General features: G+C 44.0%; 1 protein-coding gene across 1 annotated transcript in view; it reads left to right on the top strand.

Annotated features, from left to right (window-relative positions):
• Positions 1–126: 126 nt before the first annotated feature.
• Positions 127–21188, top strand: part of ptprq (protein tyrosine phosphatase receptor type Q) — a 39134-nt gene continuing 18072 nt past the window's right edge. Inside the window, exons 1-37 of the mRNA XM_062390026.1 lie at positions 127–171; positions 554–679; positions 764–908; positions 998–1285; positions 1365–1582; positions 2532–2712; positions 2932–3282; positions 3374–3685; positions 4204–4479; positions 4572–4871; positions 5587–5717; positions 5941–6070; positions 6185–6338; positions 6478–6584; positions 7411–7508; positions 7943–8111; positions 8278–8538; positions 8952–9112; positions 11044–11155; positions 11926–12034; positions 12659–12773; positions 15064–15136; positions 15244–15443; positions 15585–15813; positions 15910–16038; positions 16138–16284; positions 16463–16626; positions 17040–17104; positions 17483–17556; positions 18148–18309; positions 18390–18569; positions 18654–18761; positions 19344–19625; positions 19709–19990; positions 20417–20537; positions 20621–20775; positions 20866–21011. Of these exons, the coding sequence (XP_062246010.1) occupies positions 127–171; positions 554–679; positions 764–908; positions 998–1285; positions 1365–1582; positions 2532–2712; positions 2932–3282; positions 3374–3685; positions 4204–4479; positions 4572–4871; positions 5587–5717; positions 5941–6070; positions 6185–6338; positions 6478–6584; positions 7411–7508; positions 7943–8111; positions 8278–8538; positions 8952–9112; positions 11044–11155; positions 11926–12034; positions 12659–12773; positions 15064–15136; positions 15244–15443; positions 15585–15813; positions 15910–16038; positions 16138–16284; positions 16463–16626; positions 17040–17104; positions 17483–17556; positions 18148–18309; positions 18390–18569; positions 18654–18761; positions 19344–19625; positions 19709–19990; positions 20417–20537; positions 20621–20775; positions 20866–21011 (6306 nt within the window). The remainder of the gene's footprint in view (positions 172–553; positions 680–763; positions 909–997; positions 1286–1364; positions 1583–2531; positions 2713–2931; positions 3283–3373; positions 3686–4203; positions 4480–4571; positions 4872–5586; positions 5718–5940; positions 6071–6184; positions 6339–6477; positions 6585–7410; positions 7509–7942; positions 8112–8277; positions 8539–8951; positions 9113–11043; positions 11156–11925; positions 12035–12658; positions 12774–15063; positions 15137–15243; positions 15444–15584; positions 15814–15909; positions 16039–16137; positions 16285–16462; positions 16627–17039; positions 17105–17482; positions 17557–18147; positions 18310–18389; positions 18570–18653; positions 18762–19343; positions 19626–19708; positions 19991–20416; positions 20538–20620; positions 20776–20865; positions 21012–21188) is intronic.

Here is a 21188-nt window from a genome sequence, read left to right as displayed (position 1 = left end):
GCACAGCTGTCTCTGGTTTACGCATGAAGCCACCGGGGGCTGAAGGCGCGGGCAGAGGTGGTTGTGTGTCCATGTGGATCAGGAACTGAAGACATGTGCGCCTGCTGAGATGGAGTGACATTTCCAATGGGTGGAACAGAGCGGCTGTGGCTGTTTGCAAGTCTGTGTCAGGTAAGATTGAGGCCTCCACAGAATTGAAATCGTTGTGAAGCAGATTTATCTCTTTCTTTGATGTTTTAGTATCTTTCCAGGACCAGGAGCATTAAACCATTACACAGCTTGATTCTTAAAAAAGGCATTTGACATTATCAATGACCCAAAACATCCTTTGAGATAGAGCTGCTGCCATCAGGCCTTTTTTAGATTTGTCAGTATTTAGTCATTTATTTGTGTGTGGTTACATTTCCTGTGCACTTTTGTTCGCTCTCTTGCTCACCTTGAATTGCAAGAATTGCAGAATAAATCAATTTGAATTTGTTTACATTGAACATATAAGCATTTTGACCCACTTTTCTAAGCAAATAAATACATTCCTCATCCCCCTGTTCCTCAGGTGGCTTTGCTGACCTGTGAAAAACTTTCAAATCCTGTTGAGGTTGAAGTTGAGTTTCAGTCCTTCCCTTTCAATCCAGATCCAGACTCCTTCACAGTCACCTGTAGGACTGCAAGTAACCATCTGGTAGGAACAAGAGCAAAGCTGGGTTATGGCAGAGATTTGTCTTTCTATTAAGCTTGAGTTTATTTTGAGGAATCCTCTCTGCAGGTGTATTTGAAGCCCATTCATCCATCAGCATGCTCTCCTGGTTGCAAGACGTCCCTGCGATTGGTTGAGGATCGAAGAGGATATAACATCACACTGAGCTCTGGCAGGAATGACACCACAATCGAGACAAAGACCTTTCACCTAAGTAAGTGTGTGAACTCGGCGTGCACTAGGAACCACGATGAAGAAAGTTTTGATGTTGATTAACGACCCGTCTTCTTGTCTCTACCCCAGTTCCAGTCTCCCTGGCTTCCTTTCGTGTCCACACCACAACAACCTCCGCTCTCCTGACATGGAAACTCCACAGACAGCAAAACCTCTCCACCCTGAGTCTGTACAACACTGATACACAATATGTCACACACGCATTCAACGTCAGGCCGTCCGAGGTAGAAAAGTCCCAGTACGTGGTGACAGGTCTCCGGCCTGGTACACGCTTCAAGGTCAAAGTTGTGGTGACCACATCACTCGGACAACTCAATGTGATCTTGAAGCAGAGCCTCTGCTTCAGCATGGAAACAGGTACGGTACAACATCATCATCAACCTAAAAACTGACTGCAGGATGTTTGGTGTAAGTCAATGATTATTTCTGTCTGCAGCCCAGTGCCCCCCCGGGTGGCTGGCCAGTGGACGGAGCTGCTACACTGTGAGAAGAAGAGCTCTGACATGGAGCAATGCCCTGCACAGCTGCACACATCTGGCAGCTGGAACTAACCTGGCTGATCTCAAGAATCTCGATGATTTGACTTCTGTATCTACTCACCTGCTGAGCCACAACAACCTGCTGCTCCTCTGGACTGGACTCAGTGACCAGCAGGTGACTTTATTTCTTATACGTAGGCACAGAGGCACTGGATATTATATCAGTTATGGTCATAATATTTACTCTGATACAGATTTGAGAATTTTCCAATTTGTTTTATTGACAATTAACAGTTTATACTTGAGAATTTGAATGAATAAATAAGCATTTAGTGATTTTAAGATTATTTTAGTCCATTATATTTCACTTTGTAGAAATTAAATGGTAAATAGGATGTATTTATATAGCGTTTCCCACATCATCCACTCAAAGCACATAGCATTTTAGTGCCAATTTTACCCAAGGACACTTCAGCAGCCAGACTGGAGGAGCCAGTCGAACTACCAACCCTTTTGGTTTGTGGACGAACTGCTCCACCACCAGAGCCACAGCCTCCCTGAAGCTCAAACAGAATTTGATCCTGTTTGATATGCGGGGCTATTTGGAAAGTGAACTGCACGGCAGTAGCTTTGAAAATAATTGTTAATTATTAAAAAATGTTCACAGAATTCCTACAGGATATGTTGAACATATTTGAATACCCCAGTAAATGGGTATCTGGTGGGTGACTGTGACCAAAATGAATGTAAAGGAACGTATACACTGGATATGACAATATATAGAATTATGAATATGATATGTTCAAAGAAAACAGCCAAAATAGGTATGAATATATTGTGCATGTTAATAACAAGTGAGGTATAAAAAAGGGTAAAAACATTTTGTGGTTAAATAAAATTATTGTGGTACATGTCCTATGTCACAGAATGAAAGCCGATGATAGTTTTTAAACTTGATGTTAAACAGTGCCTAAGTAATATTGTGTAAACCATCGAAATTTGTTTACTTTGAAAACTGCGACAGTGTGTTGGTTGCAGTAACTCCTGGCAGAGGGGGTTTGTTTGTGACAGTCAGGAATGTCTGTGTAAGCAGGACATAATCTCTCTGGTGTGTCGCCTCACAGGAAGAGGGCCGACCGCTCTGGACGGACGGCTCATCATACAACCTGACCGACACGATGATGACGTTACTGCCGGCCAATCAGACGGACTGTTTCGCCCTCCAGAGGAATGCCACAGGACCAGGATACTTCCTCACTCCATTCTTCTGTGACATCAACTTACCCTTCATCTGTCAGTACCAGAGTAAGTTAACTTCACATCTTCACAAAGGAATCACTTAATGTCACAATTATGAACAGTGGTCCTGCAAAAATATCATTTTGAAATGATCTATACTCCCAACTTTCTCATTTAGAATTTTCACCACACTGAACCCATGATCGCTCAATCTCAGGTTAAATAACTAATGGATAATTCAACTTGCTTTATGTGATTTGTTTCCTTCCCTTATTTCCACCTCAGCCCCTCAAGTCCCTTCCTCCTTCTCCTTTGACCTGGTTCAGGTGACGGAGCATCAGGTGGAGCTTCGCTGGAGTGACTTTTCCCCCCTGAGCTCACATGATCATTCATCCTTTGAGATATTCCTCCAGTACCAAAAGGAGGCACACGAAGAGTCGGGGCAACGTGAAGAAAGTAGAAGCAGGACCTCAGAGGACAAAACACAAAAAATTGTCAAAGTCCCCATCTCCCTGTCGTCCAGGGGAGTAACCGTGGCAGGTCTGTCTCCAGGGAGTGTCTACTCTTTCACTCTTGGAGCTTCTCACCCTTCAGGCTCCAGCTGGAGCTTGGGACAGACACAGACTGCGTACACCAGTGAGTCTGCTGACACACAACATGAGCAACACAAACACCTGTGTTGTCTGCTCACAAATGTAATTTCAACTGCAACCTCTCTTTCTTAAAGGGCCGCTTCCTCCACAGAACATCACTGTGGGCTTTATAACTGTCAGTCAGATGACTGTCCACTGGATGCTGCCAGATGTGCAGCACTTTGCCGGAGGGACATTTGTTGTTCGCTATGAGGACATGTCCTCGAGACACGAGAGGTTAGTTGGAATGAGCAACATCTCCTGCTCATCAGAGACTGGTGGGTTGCAGTCGTGCACGGCTGTGATTGGAGGGCTGGCGTCTCACAGGAAGTACATGGTTGAAGTTTACACGGTCACGCAGCATGGGATCGAGAGCTGTGGACAGACGCCTGTGACTGGACAGACCGGTAAGCATGTAACACGCCCTCTTCTGTGGATCAGGAGAGTGAGCAGGTCATCCACTAACCAGAGGGGTGGTGGTTCGATCCCCACTGTGTGACTGATGTGTGATGGGAAAGAATGCAGCATATAGAAGTGCTGTATAAATGGGTGAATGGTACCTGTAGTGTTAAGCACTTGAGTGATATTAAAACTAGAAAAGCTTGCTATAAATACAACCCACTCAAATGATGACTCTTCTTTTCAAATACTTCATGGCAGTGTGACCTTGAACCACAACTCCAGAACCCCGACTCTGGGCAAAACTATTTATATGATTCGTTTTTATCTCTCGAAAAAACTAGAAAGGGTTTGTTTGACATCTGAACGGCCTTTCGCTGTTGAGTTGAATTTATTCATTTGTTTCATTCAGTGTAATTAAAAAATTACTTTTAAGAAAACAATACAATCATAAAGGAGCAGGAAGAAAAAAAAATCATAATCTGTGAAATTGAAGAAATTTGATTTCTGCTGTTGTGCTTCTCAGCGGTGAGGGCCCCTAGTGGCCTGGTGGTGTTGAGTTCCAGTGTAAATCTGACAGTCTGCTGGACCCGTCCACATGGCGACCCACCGGATGCTTATTACATCACAGCCCACCCACTCAGTAGCCCCAGTGCTTCTTCACAGGGGATAAACCAATCCAGTTCTGGTGGAAACTGTGTTGATCTGGGCCCGTTTACTCCAGGTCAGACGTATGAAGTAGGAATCATTGCTGTGATTGGAAAAGACAGGAGTCAGAGGACCAGCATCACTCACACCACAGGTCAGAGAAACTAGAATTCAGCCTTCGACAATTAGAATGTGTTTTAACCTCTCTTCTCATTTAGTAAACTCTGTCTCCCTCTTGATGTGCAGAACCGTTACCTGTTCCGGTCGCGGTGCCTCTGTCAGTCGGCTCAACCTCTGCACAGCTGTACATTCAGCATCCACAGCTGGGTCTGATAGATGGGGTGAAAGTGTGTATGTGTCTGGGAGTTTGTGACACTGTGTGTGACGGATTGTGTGGGTATTCCTGCGACTGGTACTCTCTCCCTGCTGGCGTTCACACTGTGACACTCAGGAACCTCAGTCCAGGAGCTGAGTACCAGCTGAGGGTTCTCAGCACCAGCCGGGAGCAGACGGGACCTCCGTGCTACACCCGTCTCTTCAGAACCAGTGAGTTGTCTCTGTTCATTCTAGTGTGTACACATAATATTTTTTTAATCGTCTTTCCTGTAGTCAGTATGTCAGACTGTCTCACTCTGGTGAACTTGAGAACTCATTACTACCTGACTGAGATGAAACTGATATTGGTGGTCAAATGTAAAATCACAAGGTCACTGTGACCTTCTGTTGTGTGAGTGGGGTTTGTTAGGGATGCTGTGAGGGATCATCTGGGATATATCTGAACTCTAAGCTGATGATGATCTGATTTAAATATGTTGGTCAAAGGTCATTGTATTGTAATAAATTGAAATAAGAAGGATTATGCTTATTATTACAAAACACAGTCAATACACTAAGTCTGGACAGACATGGATGCAAAATGTTGTCAGAGGTTGGGTGACTTTTCTTCTGGGTTATTTGCCTAAATTAAAATCGAATACAAGAATAAATGTCATTTTTATACAGACTTTAAAACAAGTATAAAGTCTTATATGTGGTTTCCGTGTTTTATGTCTAATTTATTTTAACGTTTTACTTTAATTCTAAAACACTTGTAAACTAATTAATATTATGATTACTGTAATGATTCTGTGATTAATTAGGCATAATAATATTATACCCATTGTTTGTGGGGGGGGGGGGGGGGGGTATGCCCAACCATGGATAATGAGTTTTTTTCAGTTTGTTAGAGGAATAATTACGTTGTGCATTGTGGTGATTCTAGGTCTGGTCCCCCCCAGCAGAGTGAGGGAGGGCCTGGTGACAGACTCATCCATTGAGCTGCTTTGGGATCCCGCACATGGACGAGCTCTCAGCTCCGAGGTCGTCTGCCTGAACTGTGACCGTCCACACATGGTGAACAACTTCTAAAAAGCATTGTGAATCTTAACACCCGGACTTTTCAGTGTTAAGAAGAGTTTGAAATGTGACTCTGATTTCTGAGATTCTGCTAAAGTCTGGATAGATAACTAATGGATTACATTTTTGTGGTGACCTGTTGTTGACTTGTTTCCGTGTAACTTCTCCTCTATCTAATGATGGTACTGTACACATTATGATAAAGCTCCTATTGCTACAGGTGCAGAAGGTGTTCAACCAGAGCGCAGTGTTCTCCAGTCTAACTCCGGGCAGACTCTATCACTTTACAGTACGGACAGAGAAGGAGTCCTTCACTGACAGCTCCCCTGTCACCATCAATATCACAGCAGGTAAACATGCACGCACGCAGACACACACACACACACACACACACATGCACACAAATGCAAACACGCTGTTCAGGCGTCTTTTACACAAGTGTTGTTTTCTGTATGTGCCTGTAGCTCCCAGCCCAGTGGAGCTGTCTCTTGTCAATAAAACCACATCATCCATTTGCATCAGCTGGAGTCCGGGGAAGGGAGAGATGAGCGCACTCATCCTGTCAATCAAAAACACCACATCCCGTCAAGAGCTGATCATTTCTGATGTGGCGCTCAGGTCAGTCTCACTCGCACATTTCTATAGTTTTATCAGACTGGAAATATATTCAGCTGATCCAAACTTTCTTTTACGACAAAGACAACAGGGGATTTTGATAATTGAAAATAACTGACTGTTGTTCTGTGTGTGTTCATAGATTATACAGCTTTACCGGCCTTGCTCCTGGAAGTCAATACACAATTGACGTGATTTGTACCAGCAGGGAAAGGAAAAGTAAACCGTCTTCTATAAACATCAATACTTGTAAGTTTAAGAGTTCAAGACACAGAATGCTTTGGGTTTGTATGTGTCCACATTTGCATGGTTTGGGATTATAGAATTAATGAAGAAGGAAATAAATAGTGAGAGAAGAGCAGAAATGTATCACATAATAGATTAAGAAAGTGTTACTCATTATGAAAACACAATTGCACTCACAAAAGTGCAGGTAAACAATGGGAGACAGGATCTGATTATTAATGTTATTATCTATATTTAGTTTGAGGATTTGAAAATCTGTATTTTGGTTTAACTTCATGTCTCTGACAACATGTGTCAGGATAAGATGTGAGGAATAAAAACGACAAACTAGAGAAGCACTCTAGTAGAGTTTATACCTTCCCCCATGGCACAACCATACCCTGAAATCCAATCTGCACCAAATTGCACAAACACTTAGTTCCCTAAATGTGCCAGATTTGATTTCATAAAGATCCATGAATTATTCCCCCAAAAATGAGGGAAATGTCAAAAGACTGCAGAGTTATAAATGTGATAAAAAATGAATGGATTCGCCCCCTGATTTGGATCCAAACCAAAAAGTTTCACTCAAAAAAGAAAATATTTGAGTTTGACCCATACCACATCCTTCCACCAAGTTCTGCAGGCATTTGTCCTTAGTGGAGGTTATTATAACAAAACTATTGAAGCATAGAACAGCCATGATTATACTTTTATATGTTAAAACAAGAAATTATGTTTAAACCTCAGGACTCGTTTAGTGCCAGTATCAACCCCTGCTGTTTATAAAAAATCATGTAAAACTCTGACTATAATGTGTCTGTATATAATGTCACGTCCTTGTCTCAAGTCCCTGAGGTGCCGCAGGAAGTGGCTCTGTCAGCCCACATAGTGACATCAGCGTTTGTCACCTGGAGACCCCCGCCGGGTCAGGTGCAGGAGTACAAGGTAAGGCTGTGCAGAGGTAGAGACAAGCATCACTGAGGTTTACACCCTATCGACTAATCGACAATTGTGTGTGTGTAACAATGTGCGTCTTAGTCGTTTGCCTCAAGACATCCATTACTCCAAATGTTGAAGTCTTTCCAGGACGATTAAGGCCACTTGCCTCAGGTTCCGCACTCACCTGCTGGTTACTTGGCAACCGGGGTTGGCCTCGGCGCACACCAGATTGAGTTTCGGCTTCTTTAAAGATGTATGGCCTCCGTCGAGCCATGGCCAGCGGGAATGACAGAGCACATCCCTGCTTATCCACACGATGCAAAACACACTCACTAACAGAAATAAGTTCCACACTTGTAGACTCACAGGGTTGCTCAACAGAAAACATGTGATCGCCGTCAGTAGCTGAAAAAATGTGAATTGATTTTTCTTTCTCTCAGCTTGGCTTTGGCCTGCTGTCCACGGAGGAGACATCGTGGATTGATGTGCTTCTCCCGGGCAACAGTTTTGAGATCAGGGGGTTGATCCCAGGGTCAGACTATGGTGTGAACATTCAGAGTGTGTTGGGCTCCGACACCAGTCAGCCGGTCCACAGAGAATTCAGCACACGTGAGAGACGCACAAACACACGTCATTTCCACTCTGATCTGTAAGAATATAACAAACTGTTTCAGTGGGAGGATAATTTTCTCATAACACATATGAGAAAATTATTCAATTGCCTTCTAAATTATGAAAACTGCAGTTGTAAAAATTGCAAGTCATTGTTTTCCAGGCCCTGCGGGGCTGTGCAGCCTCTATCTGGGCTACGTGAACTCCTCCTCCGTCTCAGTGAGCTGGGACAGTGCGATCGGGAAGTTCGACTTTCACCGAGTCACGGTGGCCGGCACGTCGGACACACGCACGCTCACCGTGCCCAGGGAGCAGCAGGTTGCCCTGGTTACGGGGCTGCTGGATGGCTGCAGCTACAACGTGAGCGCCGAGAGAGTGAGAGGAGTGACAGCAGGGAGCCCCGCCCACCTGACCGTAACCACAGGTAGACGATTCAACACCGGTCAATAATTCCATTATAAATATTATAATTATTTTGTACTTTTGTAATATATACACTTACCTGGAATTTTCTTCTTTTCTTCTGGTATATAGGGGCATACAATGAACATAAAATATAAAAACACAATAAATACTTCACATAAGAAAACAATTTAATAAAAATAAAATAATAGTAACTTTATATAAAACAAAAATATAGATATAAAAAGTAAAATTCAAAATGCAAAACAGGAGAGCCATGTGGATGTGCAATGTGCTATGTACTGTTATGTTTGTTAATGTAATAATATTATTATTATTATTATTATTATTATTACTATTATCATCACACATCCTGATAACAGACACTCTCTCTGACACACTGACTCTTTCTCTCCCTCTTCCGTGCTTCATTAGTTCCAGCCCGTGTACGAGGAGTGCGTGTTTTCAACGTGTCTGCACGAGCCTTCTCTCTGCGCTGGGAGCCTGCGCTGGGATGTGTGGATCATTACCTAGTGAGCCTGCATCCTAACCAGGGAAAAGTCACAGTGCACCCTGGACATGATGGGTACATTCAGGTACTTTTACACAACACACTAACAAGGGCCTTTCTCAACCCAGTGGATAACATGATACAACAGTTCCAGCTGAATAACACCAATGCAGTGTTGTCAGGAGCAGTAAAAGGGGGGGGGGGGGGGGGCGGCTGAGGCTCAAGGGGTAGAGTGGGTGGTCCACAAACCAGACGATGCCACATTCCAGGTGCTGAAGTTTCCTTGGGCAAGATACTGAAACCCCAAATTGACCCTCATGGTTGTGTCGGCACGCTTGAGTTATGCAGAGAAAGTGCTGCACATAGATTGTATGACTGTATGAGTGTGTGTGTTAATGGATGAAAAACTGTATAGTAAAGCGTGTTGAGTGGTTTCATATACACAAAAATTCACACATTATCTCTCCTCCCATTCAAACAAGTACCGCCCAATACCGGCTTCCCGGCTGCCAGGTGTCAGATACCCCCTAAAATGTAACCGTACACACGCACACATACACACACACACATACACACACAGAACACAGAGTTGAGTAATAGATCTCATTATTTATTAAGTTGGTTTCATGAGCTCAACCCTGAATCATTCATTTGCTTAAGCAGCTCTCTCCGGAGAGTGAGGTAGACCAGAGGAAGAGCGATAGCTTTGTGCTATTGAAAAGAACCCGCTGCCCTTTCCTGCCAATAACCACTAACCACCTTTTTGGAATACTTCAAGATCCATTACTATCCAAATGCCTGGACAACTAACCCGGTGACCTTTTTGTATTCATGCCACTAACCAGCCTCTAGAGCCGGGAGTAGCGTCTGCTCGTCTCGGGGGATTCACCTGTAGGTCGCTGCTAACTTTTCTGCACTAACACTGGATGCAGCTCTCCCGGCGAGGCTTCTAACCTGCTGTGACTAAACTAAAGCTAACTCCTGCTTCCCAGCATGACCTTACTCTCACTTATCCTGCTGCTCACACTCTGCCTGGGGAAGGTGCACTCGCAGGTAAGGATTTAACACCCAATGCCTGACATTGCATGTGCACACAGATCCTATCACACGGATAGAAGAGAAGAGAAGAGAAGAGAAGAGAAGAGAAGAGAAGAGAAGAGAAAATGATCCCTTATTATTCCATCTATGGGGACATCTTCTGTCTTGCAGCGGCAAAGAGAATCAATACAAACACAAGGAAATCAAAAAAATACATATAACATGAACAAAGTAAACAGAATATAGAGTGTAGAAAGATTGCACATGTATGATATTGGAATTGCACAGATAGAACACACAAAAGGTAAATACTCACATGAAATAAATATGCATGAATTGACATATACAATATAAACCACATACAGTTTGTGGCAAATTACAATCGAACACCCACTAGAGAGCATACCTCCACACAGACCCAACAGTCCCCAATGAAACCACATTTAAATTCATTTGATCCAGATTTTTATGTTAATCTGCACCAAATTGCACACCCTCAGAAATATCAGTCCCCTAAGCAGGCCAGATAATTTTTTCGCATTAAGATCCATGAATCTTTCCTTGAGAAATAAACATAAATGTCCCAAAACACAATCTCACAATGTTAAAGGAAGTGAAAAAAAAGGCTGGATCCTCCATCAACAGATCCTTCCACCAAGTTTCATGTAAATCTGTCCAGTAGTTTTGTTTTTTTGCGTAATCCAGCTAACTAACAGACAAACAAACACAACTTCCCCGGTGAAGGTAAAAATGCTTGGTCATATTTGTGGGTGTTAACTTAAGGTGTTCCTGGGTCAGCCAACAGGCTGGTGTCATAATTGCTAAATGCAATGAACACAATAGCTAAAAGACTGTAACACACAGACAACTCAGTTCATGTTCAGGTCTTTATTACACTGCCTCATAAAGTAAAACAACAGAGGGTTGGCTGACTTTGTGTGTTTATATTGTATTGTTTATTGTTGTTGTTTTTCGCAGGCTGATGTGGTCGATGTCAGTCCAGGGAAACAGATCTCTGTGACGGTCTCAGCGGCCTCGTCCTCCAACATCAGCCCCGGAATCAGCCGCATGATCAGCACCAATGAGAGCGGTGAGACGTGCACACACACACACACATGGACACGTTTCTTATTTTTTATTTGGGGTGTTTAAGTGCCATCAGGTTCTCTTCTGCCCTCTGCTGTTAGATTAAGGTCCTGTATGCCACCGTACAGGACTGAGGTAGAGGGACAAGTACAGTAGGTGTGTGTGTGTGTGTCTGTGAGCGCACGTGTGTGTGCGGGTGAGTATCCTTCCTTCCATGTTTAATTCCTTTTAGGTAACTTAAGCCCGAGCTTTTGAACCGCAGGATGAATGGGTTGGTAGTGAATGTCAGTGAAATGCCACTGCTGTGTGAGGCCTTATTCATCAGAGATCGTCCCATAACACACTCATGCAGACTCACGCAGACCGACACAGACACACACACAGCCCGTTTTACACAACAGCACTATTCTTCAAATCACTGCTGCTGTGTCCTGTTGGGCGCCGATATGCAGAAGTAGTTATTCACCAAAAGACTTTTACACATTTCTGCTTATTGAATCTATTTTACACAGCTTGACTCTGAAACACTTATATTGAAAATGATTTTTGAGTACCTGGGTTTTAGTCACTGACTCTCCTCTCCTCCTCTCCTCCTCTCCTCCTCTCCTCCTCTCCTCCTCTCCTCCTCTCTTCCTCTCCTCTCTTGATCTCTCCTCTCTTCCTCTCCTCCCCTCTCCTCCCCTCTCCTCTCCTCCTCTCCTCCTCTCCTCTCCTCTCTTGTTCTCTCCTCTACTCCTCTCCTCTCTTGTCCTCCCCTCTCCTCTACACTTGCAGTTCCTGGTCCCCCTTTGGGCCTTGAAGGAGAGGCTGTCGGGTCTAACGGTATTCTGCTCTCCTGGACCATGCCATCTGATGCCAACAATATCGATGAATATGTCATCAGGTATTTATTTTTCTTTTCTTTTTATTCATGGGCCATATAAACAATAAAAAAACCATTTTATAGAACATAGAGTGGAAGCTAAATCTCTTCTGTACATTTCACACAAAAGTAAAGTGCACATGATGACTGATAGAATTAATAAATTATAGATATAAAAGAAAAATGTAAGTAGAAGATACCCCATCAGGTAGTTTCCTTTTGTTAGGATTCAGGATAAAGTTGTGTAGTATGTTCAACATTTCAAGGAGCATCCATTTCATAGTCTTAAAAAAACATAAACAAATACATTTCAACCCTTATAATGTCAAGTAGGTCCAGTAAGAAATGCTACATGTCATGAATGTAGTGAAAATTTGTGTAAAACTCTATGAATCTGTTTGAAAGTACATAAATGTTTCTGTCAATCAACAATACACAATATTTCTAAAAGAAAAAATAATCTGCCAAATAGGCAAAATAAATAATAACTATAAGGGTCAGATAAATGTAATGTAAAGCAGTTCAGCGAAACTTTGGTAGAAAAAGCTGGAGTAGAGGGATAGAGATGCATATAAGGGAAAAGTGGACTCCGTCACCCTGATCTTAAAGTTGGGAAATGATGATCTTACTTTGTTTTTCTCAAAGGTACAAGGAAGTGTGTCCCTATCCTGATCCCACCTTCACACAGGTGACCAAGAACCTGGAAGTACCAGAGACGCTGATCACTGACTTCACTTCAGGTTCTACATACCACATTCAGGTGAATTTCATCCCCCCCATTTATTTTCTTTTGGAATAGAGACTACCTGGTGGTGCTGATCTGCCAAAATATTAAATAATTTGTGAAACCTAAGCCAAATTATAACTTAACAAGATGCTTGACACTCCTCATTTTAACTCCGGCAAATTGAATGTTGCCCAAAATTACGACTTTTTCTTGTACATTTTCAACGTTGTTCTCAGAATCTCAGATTTCTTTCGCCCCTTTAAGTTGACCCAATATGCTTTCATACTTAAATGGTACACTAAATAACTAGAAGGTCTCTCAGAAATTTCAAACAACCGCTCAGGCTAACACCATCTCATCATGTCACAGAAAGTTTAAAAAAATTATCCCTAAGCTGCTCGTTTACTCCAAGCCACTCTTTCAATGGGTTCCTCCTCCCCCTCCACGATTTAGTGGAAATGGGTTCAGTAGCTCCTGAGTAACTCTGCTGACAGTGATTAAAACATAACCTCCTTGGCGGAGCTAATTAGAACACGTTATCCTACAGGGAAACTACACATACATACATATTTCATACACACTTTTCATGGATATTACAGTTGGACATGAGTGTCTGTATATTTCATTAACTATTCACTTTTAGAAGCTGGAGCTTTGTTTCTCATAACGAACCTATTCCTTTACAATCGCCCTTCTGTGTCGTCATGCATCAGCATGTGACTCGCCCATGATGCCCATTCTCTTGATCTGGCTGAATAGCAGTAATTGAGCCCGATTGCATTATTAATCAGGTAAACAGATCTATGGATCAGCCGCGGCTCTTTCCACTGCCTGTTGTCAGCGAGCTTGAATGTGATCATGCTTATTACTTTTCAGAATTCATTAACCCACAATGACCTTCATACAAATGGACTCTGAGAGGCTGACACAGCTATAATACCTGCACATACTGTATTTGTGTGTGTGTGTGTGTGTGTGTGTGTGTGTGTGTGTGTGTGTGTGTGTGTGTGTGTGTGTGTGTGTGTGTGTGTGTGTGTGTGTGTGTGTGTGTGTGTGTGTGTGTGTGTGTGTGTGTGTGTGTGTGTGTGTGTGTGTGTGTGTGTGTGTGTGTGTGTGTGTGTGTGTGTGTGTGTGTGTTACTTAAGCTCACCTGTGAGTGTGTGTGTCTACTAAACCCTGCAGAGAGCTGAACTCATGAGCATCTTCAGGCTACTTCCTCTCTACCATAAACAGACAAAGGTTTTCTTATGCCAAGGTGCTCGGGCTAGCAGCAGGATTTTAACACGATATCTCAAGAACACCTTGACAGAATGTTTTCAAATTTGGTGCAAACGTTCACCCTGACAGATTGAACTGAGCTTACTGAAACTGCACTGGTTGACAGAATAATACAGGGTTTTAATTCTAGTCTCTGCAGCCAAAAAACATACACTGACACATACACCGCGACAAATATCAACATAAATCAGTGTGTATGATTCAGCCAAGGTGAACAAGTGTTTTTAATCTACTTATTTTCGAGAGCACTCCAAAATCAGGAGAAATAAATTCCTTCAAACCTCTTAACATTATTTTTAGTCATTTTCAACGGAAGGACAACATTTTACACTTGTACATTCTAATCCATTACAATAAACCTCAGAGAACAATTATATGTGAAGCAGTAGAGGCACAACCCAGAGAGGCATTTATTAAACTCTATGGTAATGTTTATGCTCTGCTGTCTGTAGTTATTATATTGCTTTTTATTCTATTACAAATTGTACCCACCGCTTTGCTCCCTATGACATACTTGCTCCTCTATAATCTGACATTTTCTTCAATTAGTTGCACAATAAAATCCTTGGTGGGAGAGCAGTTTGTCTTCTTTCTCGAAAAGATTACTTAAGTATCCAGTATTTCATTTTTAATCATAAATTGATGAATTTACAGTCACGTTACAGTCCATCAGTTCCCAATCAGCTTAATGAAGGAACACATTTTTAATTTTTAATTTTCACTTCATTACAAATACATTTTTTATTCACTTTGATTTATTCTGTGAGCATACCAGTTGTTACCAGTGCCTTACATTAGCACTTAATCATGTTTGTGAATGAATCGTAACACTCACTCTCTGTCTGTCTCTCCGTCTCTGTCTGTCTCTCCCTATATCTGCCTCTCTCTCTCTCTCTCTCTCTCTCTCTCTCTCTCTCTCTCTCTCTCTCTCTCTGTCTTTCTCTCCCATATCTGTCTATATTTCTCCCTCTGTCTATATTTCTCCCTCTCCCTCTCCCTCTCCCTCTCCCTCTCTTTCTCTCTCTCTCTCTCTCTCTCTCTGTAGGTAGCAGCCATTTCTCCAACTGGAATAATTGGAGCACTGAGCAAATCTATCTACATAAAGACTGCTGAGTCACGTGGGTATCCATGCACAGGCACACACTCGTACAAAAATAAGGGTGTTTATAATGCTTTATAAGTGTGTGTGCATTGATCTGTGTGTGTGTGTGTGTGTGTCCTGCAGCCCCTGGCCTGGTCACCAACCTCACTGCCTATGCTCAGAACCACACCTCCGTCATGGTTACCTGGTACCTGCCGCACCGCATCAACGGCCTCATTAACAAGTTTGCAGTCAAGGCAAAGCACGCTCGCACGGGGCAGACGGTCCGCACGCTGGAGGTCAACGCAGAGGACATCATGACTGTGGCGCTGCCTCACTGCAATGTACAGCACTGCATTATACTGTCACCTCTGTCTGCCGTCCCCTCTGTCCCGTCACTGTGAAATGTTCTGTGTCTGTTCTCCGTCTCTGTGAGGAATCTAAATGCCTCACATCTTACCCCGTGTGTGTGCCCCTGTGTCTAGGATGCGGCTGATATTCTGTCTCGTGCAACTCCGAGTCCCCTGGAGATAACGGCCTCCTCTCCACCCATCACCCTCTCCGCCGTGCCCCCGGCGGCCTCCTGGAGCGTGCCCATATCAGTGGGAGTTGATCAGCTGCGTCCTTACACTGCCTATCTGTTCGAAGTGTCTGCCTTCACGTCTGATGGAGAGGGACAGATAGCCTCCACCATGGTCCGCATGCCAGAGTCAGGTGTGGGAGATAAAAAGCTCACAAGGATGCAGTTCTGTGATTTATTTGGCTTATACTGTTCTTATGCGCGTATTTCCGTGTGATTGGTAACGGCAGCTCCGGAAGACGCACCGCAAAACTTCGCTGTCCTGAACATGACATCAAGATCAATCTCCGTGTCCTGGAGTCCCCCCAAAATCACCACAGGGAAGTTCAGCTACATGCTCTACCTGTATGGACCCACAGGTTGTAAATTATTCCCTCAGATAAACACTTTGTAGACATGTACACAAAAACAGACCGTAAAATCTGTATTCTTATTTTTCTATTTCCTCTTCATGTCAGGATTTCTGTATGAGAACAGCACCGGGGACATGCGGTTTGCTTTTAGCGGTTTGATCCCATACACAATGTACATGGTGGCCGTCCGAGCCAAAGCAGCTGGTGAAGTGGGTCCAGCGGCGCAAGAAGAAGTAGTTACGCCTGCTGAAGGTGAGAACACCCATACGATAATGTAATAACACTTAAAAAACTTTAAACCCACTTGCTTGGTTCTTCTTAATTTGACAAGATGAGAAGGAGTGCATGGAATTGCACACAGATACATAGATGTCCAGGATAACTCACTCATGTTTTCTTTATCCATGTCTGTCGGCCTCTGTGTGAGTAGCACCCAGTGCAGTGCAGAGCCTGGAGGCAGTCGCTGAGGATTCAGTTTCAATCCGTGTGAGCTGGAAAATTCCTGCTCAACCTAACGGCCCCATCACCCAGTACAGACTGCAGGTCCTGGTGGACGACACGCTGCTGCAGGACATCACCCTCACTGCAGAGGCGGTACGTCCCCATAAACCTAACGTCCCATGACAGCTCAACATCGTCTCATTCTGATTTGCTAAATAGAAATCCTTTTCCTATCCATTTGACTTTTCTAGTCGATATATGATATTATTATTATTTTATTTTAATCATAGCACAACTGCAACCACACAAATTATCTTAGAATGTTACACAACAGCACTTTCTCAGCAACTGAGAATTGCATTTGTTGCATCAGTGTCATTATGTATCATTGTGAAGCACTTGTAACCTTGTTTAGATAATTGCTATACAAAATAAAGTTATTATTATTTATAATGCATGAATTGCTTTCAATTCAATTCCTGTACATACTCCTGTACAAGCAACTGTCAGCATCTACTGATTCAAGTAGATATTATTATTATCATATATATGTTTTTTTCCTACAGAATGGAACCGATTTGTACGAAGAGGGGACACTTTCTCCCGATGTCCATAACAACTCACGCCGACGAAGGAGGAATGCTGAGCTCGGTCTGATCACCTCTCCGCCGTCTTTCACAGCCAGTGTTGCTGAGCGCACGCTGCGCACTGACATGACTTCCTCCACCGTCGATCACTCTGGACTTAGCAGCCCGGCTGATATCATGAGCACTGATGTTCAACCCACAGCTGATCCCATGGTCGCTGAGAAGCCCGGCACTAATGACACCTCTGCTTCACAATCTAACAGCACTAAGGTTCAGTCTTCTGACTCTTCAGCTCCTGGAACCACTGCTTTTTTTCTTACCTCTGCACTTCCTGCTACGCTCCCACCTTGGCTGACAAAGCAATCACAAGCTGGCGATATGACTTCAGACTCCTCCCCTATGTCCGTGACCCTAAACCCGCTGCGCTTGTCCACACGTGATGCATCAAATACGGGACACTTCTCAACACGCAGTGCAGCAACTTCTGGTATTACGGGTGCTGCTGGTACTACAGGTGGGAGAGCATGAACTCTGCACACTGCTTCTTATAAATTCCTGCAGGCCTTGATACACATGGGCTTTTTTTGGTATCTATATTCAAGAGCGTGGTCTTTTGGTTTGAGAGCAGGAGTTTCTCATTCAAATTTTGTAACTTTCTCACTCAGAATCCTCAAATACACCCTGTCCGACCAGCCTCAGCTTGTTGCACAAAAATAAATCCAAGAGCAAAGGAGAAGTCAGAGAGGAGCTGTCTCCCTCAATCACAGAAGCAGCGTTAGCGCAAGAAGAGCTTAAGCACAGGAAATCTGTCCGAGCAACAAAACATCTGAGTGCAAGTGCACAGTTTGAGCACAAGCAGAGAAAATCTGAGCCCAAAGGGGGCTATTACAGTGCAAGCACAAGGATTTGATCGAGAGCATTAAAAAATCTGATAAGTAAATCAGTAAGTCCTGCTCTCAAACTGAAAGCCCACGTTCTTGAATAAAGATAGGGGAAAGATCATGCATCCAAGGATTTGTATGTCTTCCAGTTATTGTGAAACCTGTGTGCACATGTGGGTGTGCTTATCCATCTGTGCTTGCCGCAGGTGTTACAGTGAGAGAGGAGGTGATGGACGTCTTGTCTGAGGATTTGTCGTACCTGGTGTTGGATCTGAATCCCTTCACTGAGTACACGTTCAGGGTCACTGCTTCCACCACTGTGGGGGAGGGCCCTTCCACGAACATCTCTGAGAAGACCAGGGAGCAGGGTGGGTGATCACATATGTCACATACACCTACAACATCTTCAGTCTGCCTAATAATACCTTGCACTGTGTGTTCCTTTTAGTCCCGAGCTCCGTTCTTGAGGTGTCTTATCAAAACATCAGCTCCACCTCCATACAAGTGGGCTGGGTCCCGCCAATCAACCCTAATGGACGGATCACACACTACACCGTCTACGGCCGGCAACTGTACAGCAAACATGTGCTGACGTGGAGTAGCAACACCACCACCATGTTGATAACAGGTGGGGTACTCCTCTGTCTTTCATTGAAAACAAACTAACCCGGGTCTGTAGCTCATTTTCTTTCCTCTCTGGCTTAATCTCTAGATCTGGAGAAGTATACAGGTTATACGCTGCGTGTGGCTGCATCCACAGCTGTGGGAGAGAGCTCTCTGACTGAGGAAGATGACATCTTTGTTTACACCTTGGAGGACGGTATGTGCTAAACCATAGACTGTATATAAATATGGACGACGCATGCCAACTTCCTCCCATTATTTAGAAATAAAGCCAATGCATCCCGGATACGAATGCTGATGTCTTGTGCTGAAAACGTAATTTAGCAATTTGGGTCGATCGCTCACACAATCACAAGTCAGTCTCAGCTGTCAATCATGATGTTTCACCATGTTTTTATCGCATCAAATAACTAATTGAAACCAAACTTACTGGAAAAATAGCAGTTGAACATTCACAAGTCTGATAACAACTACATGAAGTGACAGGAACCATCATTGAGATTTTTTTTTAACTTCTGGTCCGTGTCCAATTCGCTAACATTGAGGAGGCTGGATTCATGACCAATACTGCAGCCAGTCACAAGGGGGCGATCAAGACATTTTGACTTTACTTTTGGGGAGCTGTCATGTCATCCATCCTTATAAACAGTCTATGTGCCAAACACAAACATAAACAAAACTGACGAGTTATATGATTTGTTTGATTTGACTGTATCTCAATTCACCTCACATTCCATTGAATGAAAGAGCATCCTGGGATTTTTTTCTTCACCCTCAGAGCCTGACTCCCCCCCTGTGAACCTCACCGTGGTGGACACCAGTCCCTCCACCGTGACACTGGCCTGGTCTCCACCTGAGAGAGCCAACGGGCTGATCCAACGTTACGAGGTCCTGTACGAGAACGAGTCCTACTCTGCTTTGATGAACACCTCCTCGAACAGAGTGACCCTGACCAGCGTGAAGCCGTTCTCATACTACAACGTGTCTGTGAGGGCGTACACGAGTTTCGGCCATGGCAACCAGACGTCAGACACTTTACACCTCCTGTCTGGAGAAGATGGTGCGTTGGATAAATACACCATTTTTCCGAAATATCAGATATCAGGATCTTAGTTAACGTGCATCTCCATGTTCTCTCTCCAGTCCCGGGCAGTCCTCCGTACGGCCTCTCCTACGAGTCAGTCAGCCCGAGCGAGGTGAATGTGACCTGGCAGCCGCCTCTGCTTCCTAACGGCCTCATCACCCACTACAGCCTGCAGCTTTGGAATTCCACTCACTACCTGAACCTCACCGCCCCGACCAACCACATCCTCATCACGCACCTGCGGAAGTACGCGCAATACCGCCTCGTGGTGCAGGCGCACACAGGCGTCGGGCCGGGGAACCACAGCAGTGAGCCGCTCAACGTCACCACACTGGAGGATGGTGAGAGGGACGGGTGGGGGACGGGAGGAATGGGGCGGGGTTTGTTTTCACTTCCAGCGAGCCGCCCGGTTACATGTCTGGCTGACGGGTTCAAAGGGCATCTGATTAAATCGGACTCTTCCTCTCTCATCTTCTCCTTCTCCGTTACATCCCTCTGCTTCTGCTCACACTAATGTCATTACCTCACAGGTTTTCGAGGCTGGTGTTTTCCATCCGGAACGAGAAGAGTCATTTAAACTAACCAGTTTCCATTTCAGGGCAATATTTGGTTTCTCTCCGGCACGTTCCTGGACGCCTCTCTCCACTGCCTGATTTGCCCGGTGCAAATATATCTTTAAATAATTCCTCCTCTATTCAGTTTCTGCTTTGATGGGCCCAAACTCCTGCTTCTTATCTTAACTGGAAAGTCATTCTCCTGCATCTCAGCTCCAGACACACCTCCTCAGTTCCTCCTTGCCAGAAAGCTGTCAGACTACGAGGTGGAGTTGTCATGGCAACCACCAGTTGAAGCAAATTCAGACATACTCTACTACATTGTCAAAGTTTGGTGAGTTTGTAAATGGACACAACAATCCCTGTAAGGAATTAGTTCATGGAGGAAAAAGAGGAAACGGGTGTTCTCTCGGTCAGGAATGAAACGAGTGAGCTGTGGCAGAATGTGACGGACACGTCAGTGGTTATCAACGTGGACTCAGAGAGTCGCTACAATGCGTCTGTCTCCAGCTGGACCAGACTGGGAGATGGAGGCGTGTTGATCTTGATCAGCTTCACCACCACAGATGCAGGTGCGGGATAAAACCCAAAATTTTATATTTTCGCGTTCAAACCTTATTCAAAATATTTATTTACCCAAAACTTCTCTGTGTGGCTGTCAGAGCCGTTTGACCCTCCACAGAATGTGACTGTTACAAATGTGACGGCCTCCTCCGTCACCCTGCTGTGGAACCCACCCACTGAGCCAAATGGAATCATTGTGCACTTCACTATTTACTACTCTGACAACAGCACTGTGACTGCGCAGGTAAGACCTGTATACTGCATGAACACTGTACTCTCTTGTCTACTTGTTTACATCACCATCGTTCATGCAGAGTTTTATAAATCAGTTCTTTGTCAGGCGTTTGTTAAAAGAATGTGGACAAGAAGCCTTAAAGGAGAGGAAAAAGTTTACTTTGCAAAATATCCTCATTAGTGTGGA

Source organism: Platichthys flesus, chromosome 6 (genome assembly GCF_949316205.1).
Source record: "Platichthys flesus chromosome 6, fPlaFle2.1, whole genome shotgun sequence".
Taxonomy (NCBI): Eukaryota; Metazoa; Chordata; class Actinopteri; order Pleuronectiformes; family Pleuronectidae; genus Platichthys; species Platichthys flesus.
This window is presented reverse-complemented; position numbering and strand designations above follow the sequence as displayed.